The sequence below is a fragment of the Leptonychotes weddellii genome, chromosome 14, assembly GCF_054177405.1.
Source record: "Leptonychotes weddellii isolate Sample4059 chromosome 14, ASM5417740v2, whole genome shotgun sequence".
Lineage (NCBI taxonomy): Eukaryota > Metazoa > Chordata > Mammalia > Carnivora > Phocidae > Leptonychotes > Leptonychotes weddellii.
Window position 1 is genome coordinate 6,025,863 of NC_138382.1, and position 18,436 is coordinate 6,044,298.

Sequence of the window (18,436 nt, forward strand, 5' to 3'; positions counted from 1 at the left end):
CCAGTCCATGGTGGAGCTGGGGTGCTCACCCATGCTCATAATTGTTGTGCTTATTTGCACTTGGTTTTTTTTTGTGGTTTTTTTTTCTGTTTTTCTGCTTTTCCATTTGCCTTCAGTGCTCTGATGTGCGGTGACTTACTAACCTACCTCAGCATGAGTCTCAAAACCTTTCCTTGAAATGCACAATCCTGGATTGGAAAACAGTTGCTCTACAGGCTGTTCTTGGGATAATTGGTAATATTTGAATATTTGAATAACAATGGTATGTTACATGCCATTATAATGTCCTTGCTAAATGTCTTGAATTTGATGATTTTGCTCTGGTTTTATGTATTTAGGAGTGAAGGACAAAAATCTATGACTTAGGGGCGCCTGGGTGGCTCAGTCAGTTAAGCATCTGTCTTCGGCTCAGGTCACGACCCTGGAGTCCCGGGATCGAGCCCCACATCAGGTTCCCTGCTCAGCAGGAAGCCTGCTTCTTCCTCTCCCACTCCCCCTGCTTGTGTTCCCTCTCTCGCTGTCTCTCTCTCTGTCAAATAAATAAATAAAATCTTAAAAAAAAAAAATCTATGACTTATTCTTAAATGGTTCAACAAATTAATAATAACAGTAAGCTTATATAGAAGGGATATGGACAGATAAAGAGGTAAATAGTTTTTAATAGACAAAATAGAGTTTATTGTACTCTTCTTGCAACTTTTCTATAGTTTTGAAATTTTTTTTTTTAAGATTTTATTTATTTGAGAGAGAGAGAGTGAGAGAGAACACAAGCATGGGGGAGGGGCAGAGGGAGAAGCAGACTCCCTGCTAAACAGGAAGCCCAGGGCCCTGAGATCATGACGTGAGCTGAAGGCAGACACTTAACTGACTGAGCCACCCAGGTCCCCCTATACTTTTGAAATGTTTCAAAGTGAAAGGCTGGGAAGGAAATCCTGATCCTTAGAGGTGGTAAGATATTATACTGGTAGTATATGGTGGTAAGGCATATATTAATATGTATTTACCCTTTCAATCCTCTTGAACAACCCTATGAGTTAGGTACTACTACTGTCCCCATTTTAGGGAACAAGACATTGAGGCACAGAGACTTTAAAGACCTTGCCCATTATCACACAGCCAGTGAGCTGGGGAGGCAGGACTCAAATCCTGATGTGTATTATTATTTCTATCTCCATAACACCCTGCATTTGTGTTAGGTTGAGCCATATAGAAATTGCTTTTATTCGATCATGTTTGACCTACAAAGAAAGCCATCTCCTGTGATCCAACCTAGAAGCAGGGATCACCTCTTCTGTAATGAGCAGTTGGTTTGGTGTCCATCTTTGTAGCCAGAATTAGGGCTCCATGGGGGCCGAGACTCTGTCCATCTGTCTCCAGGGACTCCCTGGCTTGTGGTTGGCCTTTGATAAGTGTCAGTTGAACGAACAGTAACAACAGTAACAACCAAAGAAACTTTGATTAGTTCTCCCTAACCCCGTCCCATATATATGCCATTTCTGTCCCCTCCATATCTGTCAGTTTTAGATGAACCAGTGGGTAAACACAAATCCTTCTGAGGGATGTAGCCTCAGCAGGGGTAATTGCGACACAATCAACTATTTGACTTCAAGAGAACCCTTGTAACTAATGAAGATGTTAATTAAAAACATGCCCCTGCTAGGACGACCTCTCAGTTCAGAAACTCAGAAATGCAATACATTTGCACTCCCCACCAGCACTCAGCGATCTTGGCTAGAATGTACGTAGTACTCAGAAGACCATCTACTCGGATCCTTATTTGAGCAGTAAACAAATTTTTAAAAAAACATCATGCAGTCTCTAAAAATAAGTGGTATTTCAAAATGAAAACCAGCACACAAGTAGTTGGCACATCTGGTAGACAGAAAAGCTGTATGGTTTGTTTTCAGGGAATGACAAGCCAAGGAACATTCAAACTTGGCCAGTTGAAAACTTTTCTTCTTTCTGTGGTGACACCTGGTTTTAAAAAAGTTGGCTCGAGCCTTAAAGCAGAGAGAATATTGCAAGTGGGTAGAGAATTAAATAGCATCATTTACTCTTTTGTGCATAGAATTATAAGGAACTGTTTTCTTCTTCAAGAAAGAGAGTAGAACACAAAAGCAGTGAGGGCGTGAGCAGTAATAGTAAGAGTCATGACAATAACATCTGACATCTGTTGAATACCTGGTATGTGCTGGAAGGTGTGCAGAGTCCTGTGTAATCAATACGAGATGTGCAACAATCTTAAGAGGTAGTATTATTTTTATTCCCGTTTAACAGGTGAGAAGGCACACGGATGCTTTAGGAATTGCCCAAGTCACAGGACCAGCGTGGGTGCAGGGGGGCGGCCCCAAGTCAGGCTGTCTCCAGAGCCCAGAGCCCAGACCCCGGAGCACAGCGTGGTTCCGAGCCGTCTGGTGGTCGTTAACGTTTGGCACTATGAAAACAACGTTAGAGCCCAGACCCCAGAGCACAGCGTGGTTCCGAGCAGTCTGCTGGTGGTTACGTTTGGCACTATGAAAACAACATTTGAGTGGGATGGTTGCATTGAGCACCGGGTCGTGGTCAAGCTATTATTTGCTTCCGCTTGTGAGACAGACGATGCCATTTTCCAGAACATTCTTACAGCTGTGCCACAAACATTACTTGTTTCCCATAAATTTACTATTCACCCTCATGCTTCAGGGTGCTTTTTATGATACCTTTCAGAAGCTGTCGTTCCTTGTGGTTAGAGAAGGCCAGTGAATTGGGGAGTAGGAGGTGGTGTAGCCAAAGCTATGGGGGTACTGGCAAGGGGAGGGTCCATGTCGCTATATGACAGAGTGGGAGGAATGTGTGAATCCAGGCTAGAGAGTTACAAAGGCAGCCTTGACCAGTGTAACGTTCTCGCCCAGGAAGACAGGCTTATAATTACGATCCCCACGGGCTTCATCTTCAGTTCTGACCTGGTTCGCAGTACTGAGGAGAGGTATCAAGGGATTGACTTAGTTGGCGTTTGTTTTTGAAAACCTGCACTGTTGTTTTAAAAAAGCTAACCAGGAGGGTTTCCGTGGAAATAATGTGTGAGCATTTAATATTCATGTACAACTGTCTTTTCATTCATTCATTAAAATTTTTGTTTGTTGAGGTATAAGTGACATGTAGCATTCTATTAGCTTCAGGTGTGCAACACAGTGATTTCACTGTTTACAGGCACTGGGAAATGATCACCACAGTAAGTCTGCTTACCATCCGTCTCCACACATAGTTACACACATTGTTTTCCTTTTCTTTCTCGTGATGAGGACTTTTCAGATTTACTCCCTGAACAACTTTCAATATGCAGTATGGTTTTATTAACTATAGTCACTGTGCTGCCCGTTACACACCCAGGACTTACTTATGTTATAACTGGGAACCCTAGGTCCCCTTCACGGCCCCTCTCCCTGGAACCACTAATCCGTTCTCTGTGTCCACATTCGTTCATTCTTAACTCCATTGACAGACTTTGGTGTGTACGCAGTATAGACCCTAGGCTAGGTGCCGAGGAAGCAGAGCTGCCTCAAGCAAGGTCTTTGTCTTCCAAAGCAATAAAGTATAAAAGAGGAGGACGTGACAGGCGTGTCAGCGTGACCGTTCCGTAAAGATGCTGAGGCAGGTGTGTTATGAGAGATGGGGGGGGCACAAAAAGAAGACCTGGCCACATCTGCCCAGTTGGCAGTGGGGGAGGGGCCGTTGGAGAGGAGGTGACCTTGGAGTGGAGGGCATGAAGATGGAGAGGTGCTCAGTAAGTAGACAAGTGAGGGTAAGGCTGTGCCAGGCAGAGAGGAGAGCATGAACAAGACAAGGGTTAAGTGAAAAGCTTCAGCAGTCATATTTGTATTTATTGATTCTAAGGTGTGCCTATTTCTGCATCAGAATATCTCTGAAATCTTGATACCACGTGCTAGGTTCATTGGCAGTGCATGTTCTTACCGGCACGTAAAGTAGTACCATGGCTTACGATACGTGGCACCTTAGCTTCGATGAAGAAAGCATCAGTATGCTTTGTCATCAATGGTATTTCTTGGTTGTGCTATTCTAGCTGTTAATATGTATTTGCTTTAAAGGTAGACTGTTAGTACCTTTTTACTGGGAAGGAATCAGGCATTAAATGACAGATGAATAGATGATATTGAATTTAACAGACTACCTGACATCTGATGTTGCTTTTCATAGCATGGCTAGTGGTGATGGAACCTGGGGAGGCAATTCACGGGTCACATATTGGACTAGGCTCTGAACCATCACATTGCCTCTTTCCGAGTTAAAAAAGGGAGTTTGAAAAGCAAATGGCATGTGGCTTGTTGGAATTTATTTGTTTATTTATTTATTTATTTATTTGAGACAGAGAGAATGAGAGAGAGACAGCACATGAGCGGGGGGAGGGTCAGAGGCAGAAGCAGGCTCCCTGCAGAGCAGGGAGCCCGATCCGGGACTCGATCCAGGGACTCCAGGATCATGACCTGAGCCGAAAGCAGTCGCTTAACCAACTGAGCCACCCAGGCGCCCAGGCTTGTTGGAATTTAAAAGATACTAAATTTATGATCATTGTGTAAAAATGTACCCACTACTTTTGGTGGCAAGATGGAGCCCTGAAGGTACAGTCTTCTATGCGTTATGAAATCAGAGAGACTATCTTAAGATTGGTCTTTCAAGGCACAAGAAGAGGCATCAGAGGTGGTGGTGGGAGGGGGCAAGGGAAAGGTTCTGGTTTATGTGTCTGAAAAAAAAAAATTGGAGAGAAATTTCTGTTGGAGCTAATGATCTTGGCAAATATCCAAGGAAGAAACTAAGCATCCAGTACCTAAACTTAAACACACAGGCACCATAAAAATACACCATAGTGTAATCCATTTCTGCGCTGTCATTAAATCCCTGTGTGGCCTTGGGCAAGTGAATTACCACTGGGATTTCCCAGAGGGCTGGACTACAAAGCAGGTTCCTTCCAGCTAAAAACACTGCAACTCTCAGCATTTTTGAGATGTGGTTTCATTGATGAGAGCATGGTGATTGCTCTAAGGTCTTGTTTATCCTTCAGTTCTGTGGGCTCTTGGAAGAGAATGTTACAAAAGATGACAAAGTCATTTTTTTGATTACTGATTTAATTTCTGAAAAAACAAAATAGGAAATTATGTCCCCTAGGGCTAAGGAAAGTTACTGTGATGATTTTCCACTTACTTTGATCCCAACTATATCAATGAGAAATAGGGAATTTGGTGAGAAAATTTTAGAGTCTAATTTGTTAAAATCTGACATCATATTTATTTTTGTTTGAAATGGGAACACAATGTACAGTCACTGAGACTTGACCAGGTAGTTTGCAAAAAATGTTTGAAAAAGTACATCCATGTGAAAAGAATGTCTAGAATGATTCAACCGCTTTTATTATTTTTTTATAAGTGAGTCATGGCTGTGTTTGACTTTCTCTTCTATGCTTTTCATTTCTCCATAATGAAACAGATTTTTGTGGGTTTCTTTTTTTTTTTCTTCGTCCTTTGGGTGTATACCACATTTTACTACATTTGAAGATTGTTACTAATGAAATGATAAATCTATGTTGAATTTGGTTACCATGCTGCTTTTAGAATGAGTGTTTTGTTTATGGCTCTTTCATCCTGATTTTTTTTTTTTTAATTTGGGTCTATGTCCAATAACAGTGTACTGGGATGAAGAGGAGAAATCAAGATTGGAGAGACAAAGCCAGACTATATCCCTTTAAGGAGACTTTTTGGGAGGCCAGAACTGGAAGGAAGTAAACCAGTTAAATAAGTGTTGTTTGGCCATGTCAACTTTCCTTGTTGGGCAATTCAAGATATTAGCTGTTCTAGAAGAAACTTCTAGATATAAGTAATTCCATCTACTTACCACCTTGACCCTTTAGGTAGGGAGATGATAAAGTATGATTCTTAATAACTGGGTACTTCTACATAGAAGGAGCAAAATGTAAGCTCATTTTGTATGAATGATGATTATCGAAGGGTTTTTATTGTAGCAATGGCTTTTTCATTGGAAATACCAGGAAGCTTTTGGTATCACTAATACTAAAAATGAACAGAAAGGTGATCCAAGGACTGTCTTAAAAGAGGAGTCCTGATAGAAGTGGGCAGATGTGTGTATTTACTGATTTTTGATGTAAGGGACATGAAAGCTAACCTGATTCATTTGTTTTTAGGGGCTCTTGGCTTTGGGCCTCAGTGCAAGTCCATTGGAAAAGGCAGCTGCAACAATCTAGTGGTCACCAGCAGTCCCATGATGGTTCAGCGACTGGGACCCAATTCACCTCCAGCAAGCCAGGTCTCTACAGCATGCAACCAGATCAGTCCTAGCTTACAGAGGGCAATGAATGCTGCCAACCTGAATATACCTCCTTCAGATACCAGGTCTCATGTTACTTTTTTTTTTCTCCCTTCTTATGGTATAATCATACCCCACGTATGTTTTCCCTTCCCTTTCTGAACACATGCACACACACACCCCCCACACACGTATACACACACATATACTCACTCCAGCAACTCTTTCAATTTGAGCTTTGTAGGGGAATGTGTATAAAAACGAAGTATGTGTCGTAATATCCTCTTAATTGGGAAGAATGGTTTCCTACCTGCTGTCTTGTACTGTAAGTGTAGTTAATGTCCATTTTGAGACTCTTGGGCCTTCGTGACGAAAGCCCAGTGTGTAAACGTGGCAGTTTGGTGAGGCTGGCCCTGTCCTGGCTAGAGAATTGAGATGCGCCACGTACATCTCTTACCTGCTTGTTTTCCAGGGTATGTGTTGCAGTGTCCCCAGGCTGCTTTACCATCTGTTTTGTCTGTCCATCCATCCACCCGAATATCTATTAAGTACTTACTGTCTGTACAATACAATAGTTGACGTTTAGGGAGATGGTAGAAAAAGTAAAGAGAAGTCATGAATTTCGAGACTTTATGATGTGTCTGGGAAGACACACTTTCATGCATGAATTACATAGCATTTCAACATAATGTCTGATTAGGTGCCAGAATAAGGGGGTCCAGTGAATGCTGTGCGTCATTCTGTATGGGAGAGAATTGAATAGGAAAGGGAAATCACCCCGTCAGATACATTTTTATATCTCTCAAGGTTGATATTATAGGGGACATAAAACCAAAATACTGTGCAATGTGTAAGGTCCATTTCCATATTTGAAATGAATTATTTTGTCTCCTAATAAGTAGCCTTCTTGGAGAAACACCATCCAGAGTTTTTAACCTCTTAGTCCTGGCTCTGCTGTAGCTGTGATTTTGCAAAGGAATTGGACTATATGGGCCCTCTGCTTCCTCTTCTCGGAGGATGGAATCTACTGAGGTGTCTCACAGTTGTGGGGTCCCGTGTCTTCTCCCATCCTTCCTCCTCTTCCTCCTGTATCCTTTTCCCTCTCGTATCTCTGCCCTGTCCTCCCAGCCACTACCTGAGACTCAGAAATCATAGTTCCTGGATCCTTTTTTTTTATGCCAGTTTTTTCATGAGATGGAAACTTGTTTTTCACCTGAGAATTTTTGTGATGGGAAGCTGCTGCTGTCATTTTGCCATTGATGATTATGCCTTGAGGGACTCCTCAGACTTGCTGAGTGTTGCATGTAAAATTAACTGTACTCGGGGGGGGGGGGGGGTAGGTGTCATTGGAAAGCCTTCAGCTTCCTGTCTGTGGCAAGTCCAGCCCATGCCTTGAAGGCAGAGAGTCATAATTAATGGAGAAAGTGACGGTAGACAGGGCATGCGCTGCTTCAGCCTCGTACCTTATGCAGTCCCTTTCATGGGTCGGCCAGAGAAGGGTCATTATCTCAGTGTTTTCTGGCATATTTGATTCCTTAGCATAATTTTATATCCTTAAAGGACAGCATCTTAAATATGCATTGACATGTGTTTTGACTATGTATTCTGAGTCCTTCTATGGAAATCATTCTTTGGCAGGATGAGCAAAGAAACAGGAGTTGGGAGGTCGGGTGGCTTGGTGAAGTACGGAAATTACTTTTAGCAATCTGGGAAGGTTGCATTTATTGTGATCCTTAAATTGGGTTGTGTGTTCCTTCAGAAGAAACAAAGGATAGGAGGCAAGAGTTCAACCTGAGGGCATTTTGCTGTCTAAAGATAAAGAGAAGATGGAGAGAGAATCATCTCTGTGTGTTATCCATTGGAGACATGCCAGAGGGAAGTGGGTGGGGAGGGGGCATGCGCTGTTTGCAGTGAGTGATGGCTGTCCTCTAGAAAGCTGTAAAGTTTATTGTTTTTTATCTGATTATCTATGTAATTGTTATTCATTGTAGAAAATACGGAAAGTGTGGAAAAGCAGGAGGTAGTGAATGATAGTCGTCCTGAACCCTATCACCCACAGGCAACCATGGGAGCAATTTTGATACATTCCCTTCTCGTTACATGCAGATGCATTCACGATAAGCACAGGTTTTCCTTTCCACCATATTGATCTATAATTACCTACATGGTCTTATAATTACCATTTTTTTTTAACTAATAGAAACACTTTCTTTGTAGTAAAAATCTTCTTCAGCATTGTATAATGGCTTCTTCCTGCCTAAGATTCCATTTTATTAAAAAAAAAACAACCTGTGATTTTTATCAGTCTTTTATTACTGGGCATTCATTCAGCTGGTTCCCTTTGTTTCAGTATTATAAGTAATGCTTTATCAGATCAATTCTGTAAATCTGCTGTTGCATATCTCTGGTTACGAGAATAAATTCTTAGAAGTAAAATTTGCTGAGTTAAAGGAGATGTACGGTTTTGAGGCTTTTGCTCTAGATTCCAAAATTGCACTGCAGCAAAGTTCTGCCCATTGATACACTCGCCAGCAGTCTGACAGTTCCTGTTTTCTTACTAAATACTAGGTATTTTTATTCTGATACCTTTTGCCAATTTGATGTGCCAATTGTTATTTTATCTTAATTTGAATTTTCCTAATTATTAATAATATTGAGTAGTCTCCATAGATTTACTGTTTGCATTTCTTCTTTTGACTTCCTTTGACTGTTTGTCTTCTGGAGTGCTCATTTTGGGAAAAACACTCTTCTGTAGCTTCGTTGGGTTCGGTTTACCATTTTTTTTTTTTTAAAGATTTTATTTATTTATTTGAGAGAGAGAGACCATGAGAGGGGGGAGGGTCGGAGGGAGAAGCAGACTCCCCGCCGAGCAGGGAGCCCGATGCGGGACTCGATCCCGGGACTCCAGGATCATGACCTGAGCCGAAGGCAGCCGCTTAACCAACTGAGCCACCCAGGCGCCCCTCGTTGGGTTCGGTTTAATGCAGTGACACACAACATGCCCTAATGCTGTATATTTGCCTTTATTAACTTCCCAACCATTTCTGACGAGCCCCACTTAATAATAAATGCAGACTACACCTTACCTTCTTGAAGATCCAGAAACCATTCTTGATCTAGGCATTGCCAGAACTCTGTAATACAGAGGCCACCATATGTATTTACCTTACAATGACAAGTACACTGATACGATAACCTCATACAGTAGCTTCATGTACCCATACAGCAAAAGTTGGGCAACAGAAGAGATTGGACACTCCTGGTGGGCTTTGTATATGTTTGGCTTTCCTGGTGCTTTCATATACATTGTGATTGTGCATTTTATGATTGAATCTTCATAAACCATCTGTAGGTGTTACCTCAGTTTTATAGATGATGGGCCCAAGACACACAAAGTCTAAATGCTTTGCCTAGTGTCACTTAGCTTGTCATTTACAAAGTGCAGCCATCAATCTAATAATGTCATTCTGGATCTCAAAAGGCACCACATTTTTCTCTCCTAAACCACACATTCTTGGAGGTGATTTCTGGTGGTGGAATTTCTTAGGGTTTCCTTTTGGGTTGGAGTATGTCCACAAAGCTCAGAGGAGGCCAAGGTGGCTGAGAATGGACTGTGGACTCTGTTAAGTTCTAACGGTTTACAAAGCCATACTGTCTTCAGATGCAGTGCTACCTCTCGGGGATTTGCCCACGCACAGAGACGAGAACTTACAGAAGACTAGTTTTTTCTGTGACATAGATAATATATATTCTCTTGAGGCTCAGTTTGAGGAATTCCATGTGATCTGTAAGTTAGTATTTCTTTTGAACTTGGTATTGAACCAAGCAATCCAGCTTGGTCATCCTGCCCCTTATGGCACCGCGAGAGTCACTTAGCTCTTGCCTCACCAGTCCCCTTAACCTGTTTCACTGATGGTGTCGGAGTTTTCATACTGGTTGTATTTTGTTTGAGCTGTATCTCTTTCCTTTTTTATAGCTCCAAATTAACCACTCACTAGAAATAATGTCTTTGGGAGCAGATGAATATATGGAAATGGAGACGGTCTTGTCTGTTTGTCCGTCTCTTTCCCAGAGACCTGGAGTGCGCAGCCTCAGGGGCTATAGGAGAGAGTCCTTGGGAATTTTTCAGTCATTGAGCACATTGTGGCAGAAGGAGAACAGAAAATGTGGGTTCTAAGCACAGCTTGTGTGACTTCAAGCCTGTTATAGCAGGCCTGTTGATCAGGCAGAACTTTACGGACAACATTTGGGGTATGATAATGGGGAGAACAGCAGAGGATCTGTGGGATCTAGCGAGGTGACTGCCTATCCAGGGCTGCTTCATCTGTATCTCTGTAGAAAAGCCGGTGTATGTGTGTTTGGTGGTGGCAATGGGAAGAGCTCACAGAACCTCAGTTCTGTTCTCTGTAAGATAGAGGGTATCCTGTAGAAATCCAGTTTACTCACCTCAAAGGCTGTAGCAAATGTGATCATGGGTACAGAAAATGCTTTGTAAGCTATAAATGTTGGCTATTTATCATTCTATTGGTTATTCACCTTTATTAATCAACAATTTTTTGAAAACTTACTATATATCTCATACTCTGGTGGGTACCAGGGAGCTAAAAATGATCCCTTCGTTGAAGGGCTTTGAATTTCCCTGAGGAAGGTCACACCCACAAATGCCAGCAGTGGGCTACATTGAAGGCACAGGATAGACAGTACACACCTGCTTTGGAAAGAGGACTCTTCTGAGAGCTGGTGTATTTGGGGGAGGTTTCATGGATTAGAACTTTGAAAGATGGAAAGATCTGGGTAATTGCACACAAGGGAGATTGGCGGCTAGGCAGAGGCCATTTGTTGGAAGTTGTGTTTGTATTAGGTGTTTGAGATAGAAGAGAGAGTTCTCTGTTCCTGTTACTACCATTGTGAAGAGAAGATAGAATTTGGTTTCTGAAAGTATATGGTAACTGTCTTAGAAAAGAGATGTCTGAGGAATTAGGGGACGTGTCTGCATGGGGTTAGGATGAGGTTTAAATCAAGCCATAGTTAGGTGTAATTGGGGAAAAATAAGAAATAACTCTTGACAATAGAACAGATGAACGTGTCACACTGTAGGCTGCCCTCAAACTAAATAATATAATTTCACATGCAAAGTATATGCAGGTGGGTCGAATACTTTCTGCCTGATATTCACCACTTAAAAACCCGAAATGCTCCCGTATGACAGTGATCAGGCAAATGTACCATTTGAGAATGTTCTATAAACCTTCTCAACCTCAGGGTATAAAGCAAAGTCAGTTGTCTTTGCCTCGTATATGACACGACTACTGATTTGGCTTGGGTCAGAAAGCAATTCCTGAATCTCCCTGGGGAAGGGACCAAAAGGCCCTTGACATCCAGTCACCAGGAGCCTTCAGCTGAGCTCTGCAGGGAGCGCTGCCTGCCGCGGGTGTGCTGGGAAAATAATTGAAAGTGTCCACAGGGAATTAAAAAACAGATGGTTCAGAAACCACTTTGGGGCTTGCAAAAGGACTTCAGCCCTAGTATAGGAATGGGGACGGCGAAAGAAACCTGTGTCAGGGGCAACTGGATGTAAACTCCTGCTGTGTTTGTCATTGGTAAGCATTACTTCACTCGGTGGAAACATCACATCGATAACGGTGTTATCCATCACCTTATACTGTGCATTTGAGAGTTGAGATGTTTTCTTGCTGATAGCTCATGCTTGTAGGAAACAGTATTCCTGGCTTCCATCTTGTGAGAAGGAGTAGGAGGAACAGATGGGACGAGAATGCTTCTCTTTTCCCTCCGTTCCTTTGCAACAGGCTGCTGAATAACAGCTGGAAGGAGTAAATGGGTTCATTCCTGGCAAGATAGACATTCTGTTTAATATTTTGTTTTGGTTAATTTTTTTTTTTTTTGGGTCAGAAGAAAAGATCTCTGTAGAAAAGCCAGTGCAGGTACATATGAGTAAACTGGGTTTTTCTGATCCACACCACATCTGAGTCGGGAAATGTAGTGAGTGATAGCTAGCCTCTTTGTGACAGGTTTACATCCGAGAGCTGTAGCTTTTCCTTTCAGTGATTTTTAAGACAGTGATGTCATAGTAAAGCAAGAGAAATTTTAAAGTGGCCAGACTACGTCACAAGCCCTTTTGATATGCAGGTAAATCTTGTGACACATGACACATGCTTTGTCAAGGGCACGAAGAACGGGAGATGAATCGCTGCAAAAGTGAACGAAAGATCTCTTCTTGGAAAGAAAGGGAAAGATCTCTTCTTGATCTAACACTGCTCTGATTCAGGACAGGAACTCGTGGAAAACCCCAGAGTAGCAAGTGTAATTCAACCCTGCCAGGCCCAAATGCATTATGCCACATATGAATTGATCTCAGGCAGTCATTCCCTCCTATATCGTAGCTGTATTTTGTATGTATTTTTTTCGTTTCCTGGGGTGATTTGATGCTGTGACTGAGTACTGACTGAGTTACTATCTTTTAAAGAAATCTTTAGAATTCCTTATCATCAGTGAAATGAAGTTGTGAATTTATTAGTGGGTCCCTGGATGACCCTTTGACTTTGAGGATATACTCTTTTTCAAATTAAGCGTTGGTTTGCGTTTTACTTAACTGAACAGATTTTGCTCAAAGGCTGAGGCTCTGATTAGACTTTTATTCCCTGCGGTGCCTATTTGTAGTATGCTGTACACAGTAAATGCTTACTAAATACTTGCTTATCTGCTTTGCCATGACGGGCATCAATAATTATTCCCTGGTCTCTGATTTTTTCCCCCCCGACATTAAAAAAGATATTTAAAAATAAAGTAAGGACTATTTATTATCATTAAAGTATTAAGATTATTTATAACAATAGATCTTTTGTTTTATTATTCCACTGAGCATTAGCCTCTATTGTCCTTCTTGGTAAAATGTTATTTACCTGGAACTAAAAGCCTTGGGTTTTATCTTAGCCAAAGAATGTGTGTTTAGCCGAGAATGTAATTAGGGGAAATACTTAAGGGATTGTCAATGCAGTGTTCTTTTAGCTCTTAAGCAATCCATATCCTGCTAAAATGTTTGTCTTTTTTTTCTTTCTTTCTTTTTTTTTTTCCTCCTTCTGGCTGCCGTTCCAGGTCCCTTATTTCTCGCGAGTCTTTGGCGTCCACGACTTTGAGTCTCACAGAGAGTCAGTCAGCCTTGAGCGTGAAACAAGAGTGGTCCCATGGCTACAGGGCTCTCCCGTCACTCTCCTCCAGCCACAGCTCCCAGAACGGCACTGATCTAGGGGACCTCCTTAGCCTTCCTCCCGGGACAGCCGTGTCCAGCAATAGCGTCTCTAACTCACTGCCGTCCTACCTTTTCAGCATGGAAAACAGCCACTCTCCTTACCCCAGTCCCCGGCACTCATCGGCCAGGTCCCACTCAGCCCGCGCCAAGAAGAGAGCGCTGTCCTTGTCCCCGCTGTCTGATGGCATTGGGATAGACTTCAATACCATCATCCGCACCTCGCCCACCTCACTGGTCGCCTACATCAACGGGTCGAGGGCTTCCCCGGCCACCATGTCCCCGCAGCCCGAGGTCTACGGGCATTTCCTGGGGGTGCGTGGCAGCTGCATTCCCCAGCCGTGCTCGGTGCCGGGCAGCCAGAAGGGCGTGCGGGTGGCCAGCAGTGGCCTGGTGCTCCCAGCCTACGGCGAGGGCGGCGTGCTGGAGTGTGAGCGCATGCAGCAGCTGGAGCATGGAGGCCTCCAGCCAGGGCTGGTCCACAACATGGTGGTGCAGCATGGCCTGCCCAGCCACGACGGCCAGCCGGGCGGCCTGCTGAAGACGGAGCGCCTCGATGATTTCCCGGGCGGTGCCCTGGACCTGCCCCCTGCGCCCCCTCTGCCCCCTCTGCCGCCAGCCCCCCAGGGCCCCCCGCCCCCCTACCACTCCCACCCCCATCTGCACCACCAGGAGCTAGTGGCCCGTGCCCAGCCGCTGGCCCTTCCCCAGGAGGCCCTGGAGGAGGACGGGGAGATGGAGGACGTTGGGGGCAAACACTGCTGTCGCTGGATCGACTGCAGCGCCCTGTATGACCAGCAGGAGGAACTTGTGCGGCACATCGAGAAGGTTCACATAGACCAGCGCAAAGGGGAAGACTTCACTTGCTTCTGGGCCGGCTGTCCTCGGAGGTACAAGCCGTTCAACGCGCGGTATAAACTGCTCATCCACATGCGAGTCCACTCCGGGGAGAAGCCCAACAAGTGCACGGTGAGTCTCCCGCTGAGGTTCTCAGGCTTTCGTCAGAGGTGCGTGGCGTCTTCCACACTTGGCCACAGATCAGGGACATTCTCTTCTTTTATGGGATTTGGACCCATGGGGGTCTAGGTATCCATGAAATTTGACTTCTCTTTAGCCTGAGGACAGGAAAGATTTCTTTAATTATTGGCAGCGGGGGTCCCACTCCACTTCTAGATTCTCTTCTGCAAATGTACGTGATCCATACCGTCAGGGGAGGTTGATCTGCCACACTGTCCAGAATCTTGGGAAATCCATGCCTGCCAGGTACCAACTTGAAGTTGCTGAAATGCGCAGGGCAGGGAAACACACGCTGTACTCCCGGCAAGAGCTAGCTTTTTTCCAAAGCAAATATTCAAGGATTTTTCCTTCCCTCCAATAACTGGGCGAGTATTGGGGTTGGAGGAGGGGCTGTTCTGATATTTGGAAAGGAACGCACACTTAGCAACTTGGCCAGTAAAAATGTTGCTGCATACACCCACACGCCTGTACACCGCACACTCTGGGGTTGTGAGCCTAGTTAATGATTTATAGCCAGCAGAAAAACACCCAGGGGATACCACAGGAGCAGGATCTCACAGGATCTCACGGAATCTTGAGAGAAAATTTCGTGGAAAAGTATAAGGAGAATGAACCAAGAGGGGACTATGCCTTGGGTGTTGAAGGAAGTGGCCCTGGTGTCTCTTTCTCCCCTGCCTCCCCTTTTCACAACATCGATCCTGGAACTTGTCTGTGATTCTTGGCAAAATTTGCTATTTTTGCATAATAGGACTCTTAAAATGATTTTGCAATCATTTCACACCTAACAGAAACCCTCAGGGTTTACAAGCAGGACATCACCCTTGGGATCACAGGGCAGCTTTGCACGGTCTCCGATAGCTCGCTTAACTCTGGGAAGAAGAAGAGCATGTGTTTTATATTACTTTAGATGGACAGGAATATTTCTTTCAGAGTTAAAATCTGAGAATTGTAGGTAGTCCCTGGATATTGAATATGCCACAGATCACTGAATGTGTGAAACATATAAATCATTTTGAAAAGGGACTTATTCAGACGGTGGTCCCCTGGCCAGAGTCCTTTCTTACTCTGTATGTCTTGATGATAAAGAATCTGGGCTGTGTTTATGTTTGATTGTAGATTGGCCAAGTTGTCTGATTTATGTAAAAGCAGACCAAATAGGTTGGTAGCTGTAATGCAGGTATTGGAAACACTTTTTCACTATCCAGTAGGTATTTCTGGAAGAGTTTTCAGAATTTCTGGTGGAATGAAATTGCATTTCTTGCCAATACCTTGTGCCCCATGTTGTGATTTTTCGTAAGGAAAACCAGAAGCTGATACATTGTGAGGATGCCATGTTATATGACTGAAGAGAATAATTACATTTCAGGTGGCAAAACCTTCCTCTGTCAGTAGGGTTCTGCATTAAAAATGCCAGAAAGAGACAAGCAATTGAAGGCAATTCCATTTAGTCTGTTTGGAACACACTGGCCTATTGCAGGCAGGAAAGACGTTCAGTCTCTGAGGGAAAACAGTCCAACCTCTTAGTTCTGACTAATCCTGGCTGAAAATAGTTTGCTGGATTTGGCTTTACTGAAATAAACATAAAGGCCTGAATTATCCAAAACATATTTTTTGCATTGCAAAATTAATTTTTGTGCAATAGGATTTCCCCATTTTCCCACTCTTCCCAGACTTTGCAATGGCATATAACTTTGTAAAGTTGACTTTTGCTAAAGTGCAGGATGACTATTAAAAATAGAACTATTTCAGTGAAAGAATAAGCTGAGAGGTGAATATTTGCAGGTCTCTGCTTGGCTTTTCATTGTATTATTCCGGATGGGTATGGGAGGTGGTTTCTTTCTTTCCTAGTTTGCTTCCTTCCCACTTCTCGATGGAACCTGTAAAATTCAGATTGCTGGATATAACGGCATATCAAATCTAGACCCACAAAGCATTAAATGGTACATATTATAGTGCAAATATATTGATAAAAAAACAGGGTTTCTTAGGAGCTGACTAATGCTGCAGTTCTAGTCATGGGACTGTATGTTTTTTGCAGGAAGATACCCATTTTCATATAAAACCTACATGGTGGGAGCATTATGTCTTCTAAAACCGTTCTGTTGCCACATGGCATCTGCTTGATTTGTAGGGTTAGAGCTAAGTGACGGCACATAATTTTGCTGTGGAAGTTTAGCATTCCTCCCAAGTTGTAGTCCGTGGAGAGAAGACATTGTACTTGACGTGGGTGCACATCTGAAAAGACACATTTTCTGCTTTTTGCAAAACCAATCTTTACACTCTTGGAATCCAAACACAAAGAATTGTTAGAACTGAAATATTTCATCTCCCGCTGCTTTGAAATCTGATGGTAGTTGATTCAAAGCTCAAGATCTTTGCCAAGTAAAATGACCACATTCATCTTTTGGAGGTATGAAGTGATCTTTGGGTTTCTGTGGCTGTGTCGCATGCTGCAGAGGCTCGGGGCAGTTTAAATTATAGGACCCAGTCCACTTTTGTTTCACGTATATTTCACTGCTATTAATTTTCTGTGAGCCGTCGTTAGAGTTAGCCACCATTTTCACTCACTTAGCTTATTGACCCAAGAAACATGTGATGACCCAATTGTGTTTGGTGACCATGGCTACAGGCAGCACAGTGTGCTTCTGGAAGTCCTGGTGGAAGAAGGACGTGTGAAAGGGCCGCTCAGCGACAGCCTACTTCCAGTAAAAGACTGGTGTGCTCCCGCCGGTGTGCTCCCGCAGCGCCCCATCCCGTCTCCTGCAGGGAGAGCGCCTTCTCACAATCTGCGCCTCTGCCTCCTCAGCCTCACCCAGCCTCACCCGCTGCGATTCGGATCTCTCAGGATTCTAGGTGTCAGAACTGGGGGAGGACTGCTAGTTCATTATTTGGTTAACTTACTGGAAGAAGAGAATGGTTTCTTTTCTCTTTCTCACCCAAACAACTCCACCCTTCTGTACATCTCATTCTTATTCTTCTGCGGAGAGCCAAACCAGCTGCTCTCTTTCCAGGCCTGGCCCTGATGACAGAGATATTCCCAGCCAGTGGCAAGGGCCTGGAGAAGTAAAGGCCTCGGCAGGCAGATAGATGGACCTCAGTTAAATCAGAAACTGGGGTACGGCAGTATTCCGTTAAAAATACCCGAGTCCACTCACTGCTGTCTACTAACTAAACCAATTTCGAGACGCCGAATCATTCTATTTAGACCTTCCTGAGCTTAGACCCAACCCTAACACTGATGAATCTCAGAATTAACCAAAACTTTTGGGTGTAACTATGCTGAATTCTGTAACGTTTTTCTGAGATGATAAGGGCTCAAATACCCAAGTCAGTACAAGTCATGGAGCCTCGGATTTTGTTTCTCAGACTCCTGTTTCACCGTCCTAAAAGGACAGCATAAAGTATAACCCCAAATTATTGCTGTACACTAACCATCCTTAGCAGTATCCATAGTAATGGTTCCAATAGAGTGCACACAGAGAACGTTTTTACCATAGGTCTCTTTTGCCATCAAGTTGAAGAGTGTGTAACGCCCGGGTAGCATTCCCAGAAGGTGTGTTCTGAATGAGATCAGGCCCACTGTGTGTGCCAGTACTTCTCATGAGAAAGCCTATCTGATGGGAGCAGAGTGAGCAGAGGGAGAGGGTTCCGTTGCCAGCATCAGAAACATGCACAATAGAAAAGCAGTTTTGTTGGGAGGCTAGGGAGTGTTAATAAGGGAATTAGGGGGAATGCGGGTCGCCACTTATATTTTGCCTATTTTTCCTGGATGAATTTTATCCAATAGCAAGTAGGAATTTTGCAAGACTTTTACCCACCCACAGATTTTCACGAAAATGTCAC

The 18,436-nt window shown here is 43.6% G+C and overlaps 1 protein-coding gene across 7 annotated transcripts in view; it reads left to right on the top strand.

Moving 5' to 3' along the window:
- Positions 1–18,436, top strand: part of GLIS3 (GLIS family zinc finger 3) — a 445,030-nt gene that overhangs the window by 139,709 nt on the left and 286,885 nt on the right. For 6 of the 7 annotated variants that reach the window (XM_081802770.1, XM_081802769.1, XM_081802771.1 and 3 more), the window contains 2 exons: positions 6,191–6,398; positions 13,426–14,545. In XM_081802770.1, the coding sequence (XP_081658896.1) occupies positions 6,191–6,398; positions 13,426–14,545 (1,328 nt within the window). The remainder of the gene's footprint in view (positions 1–6,190; positions 6,399–13,425; positions 14,546–18,436) is intronic. The other variant, XM_081802774.1, reaches the window with a different exon arrangement.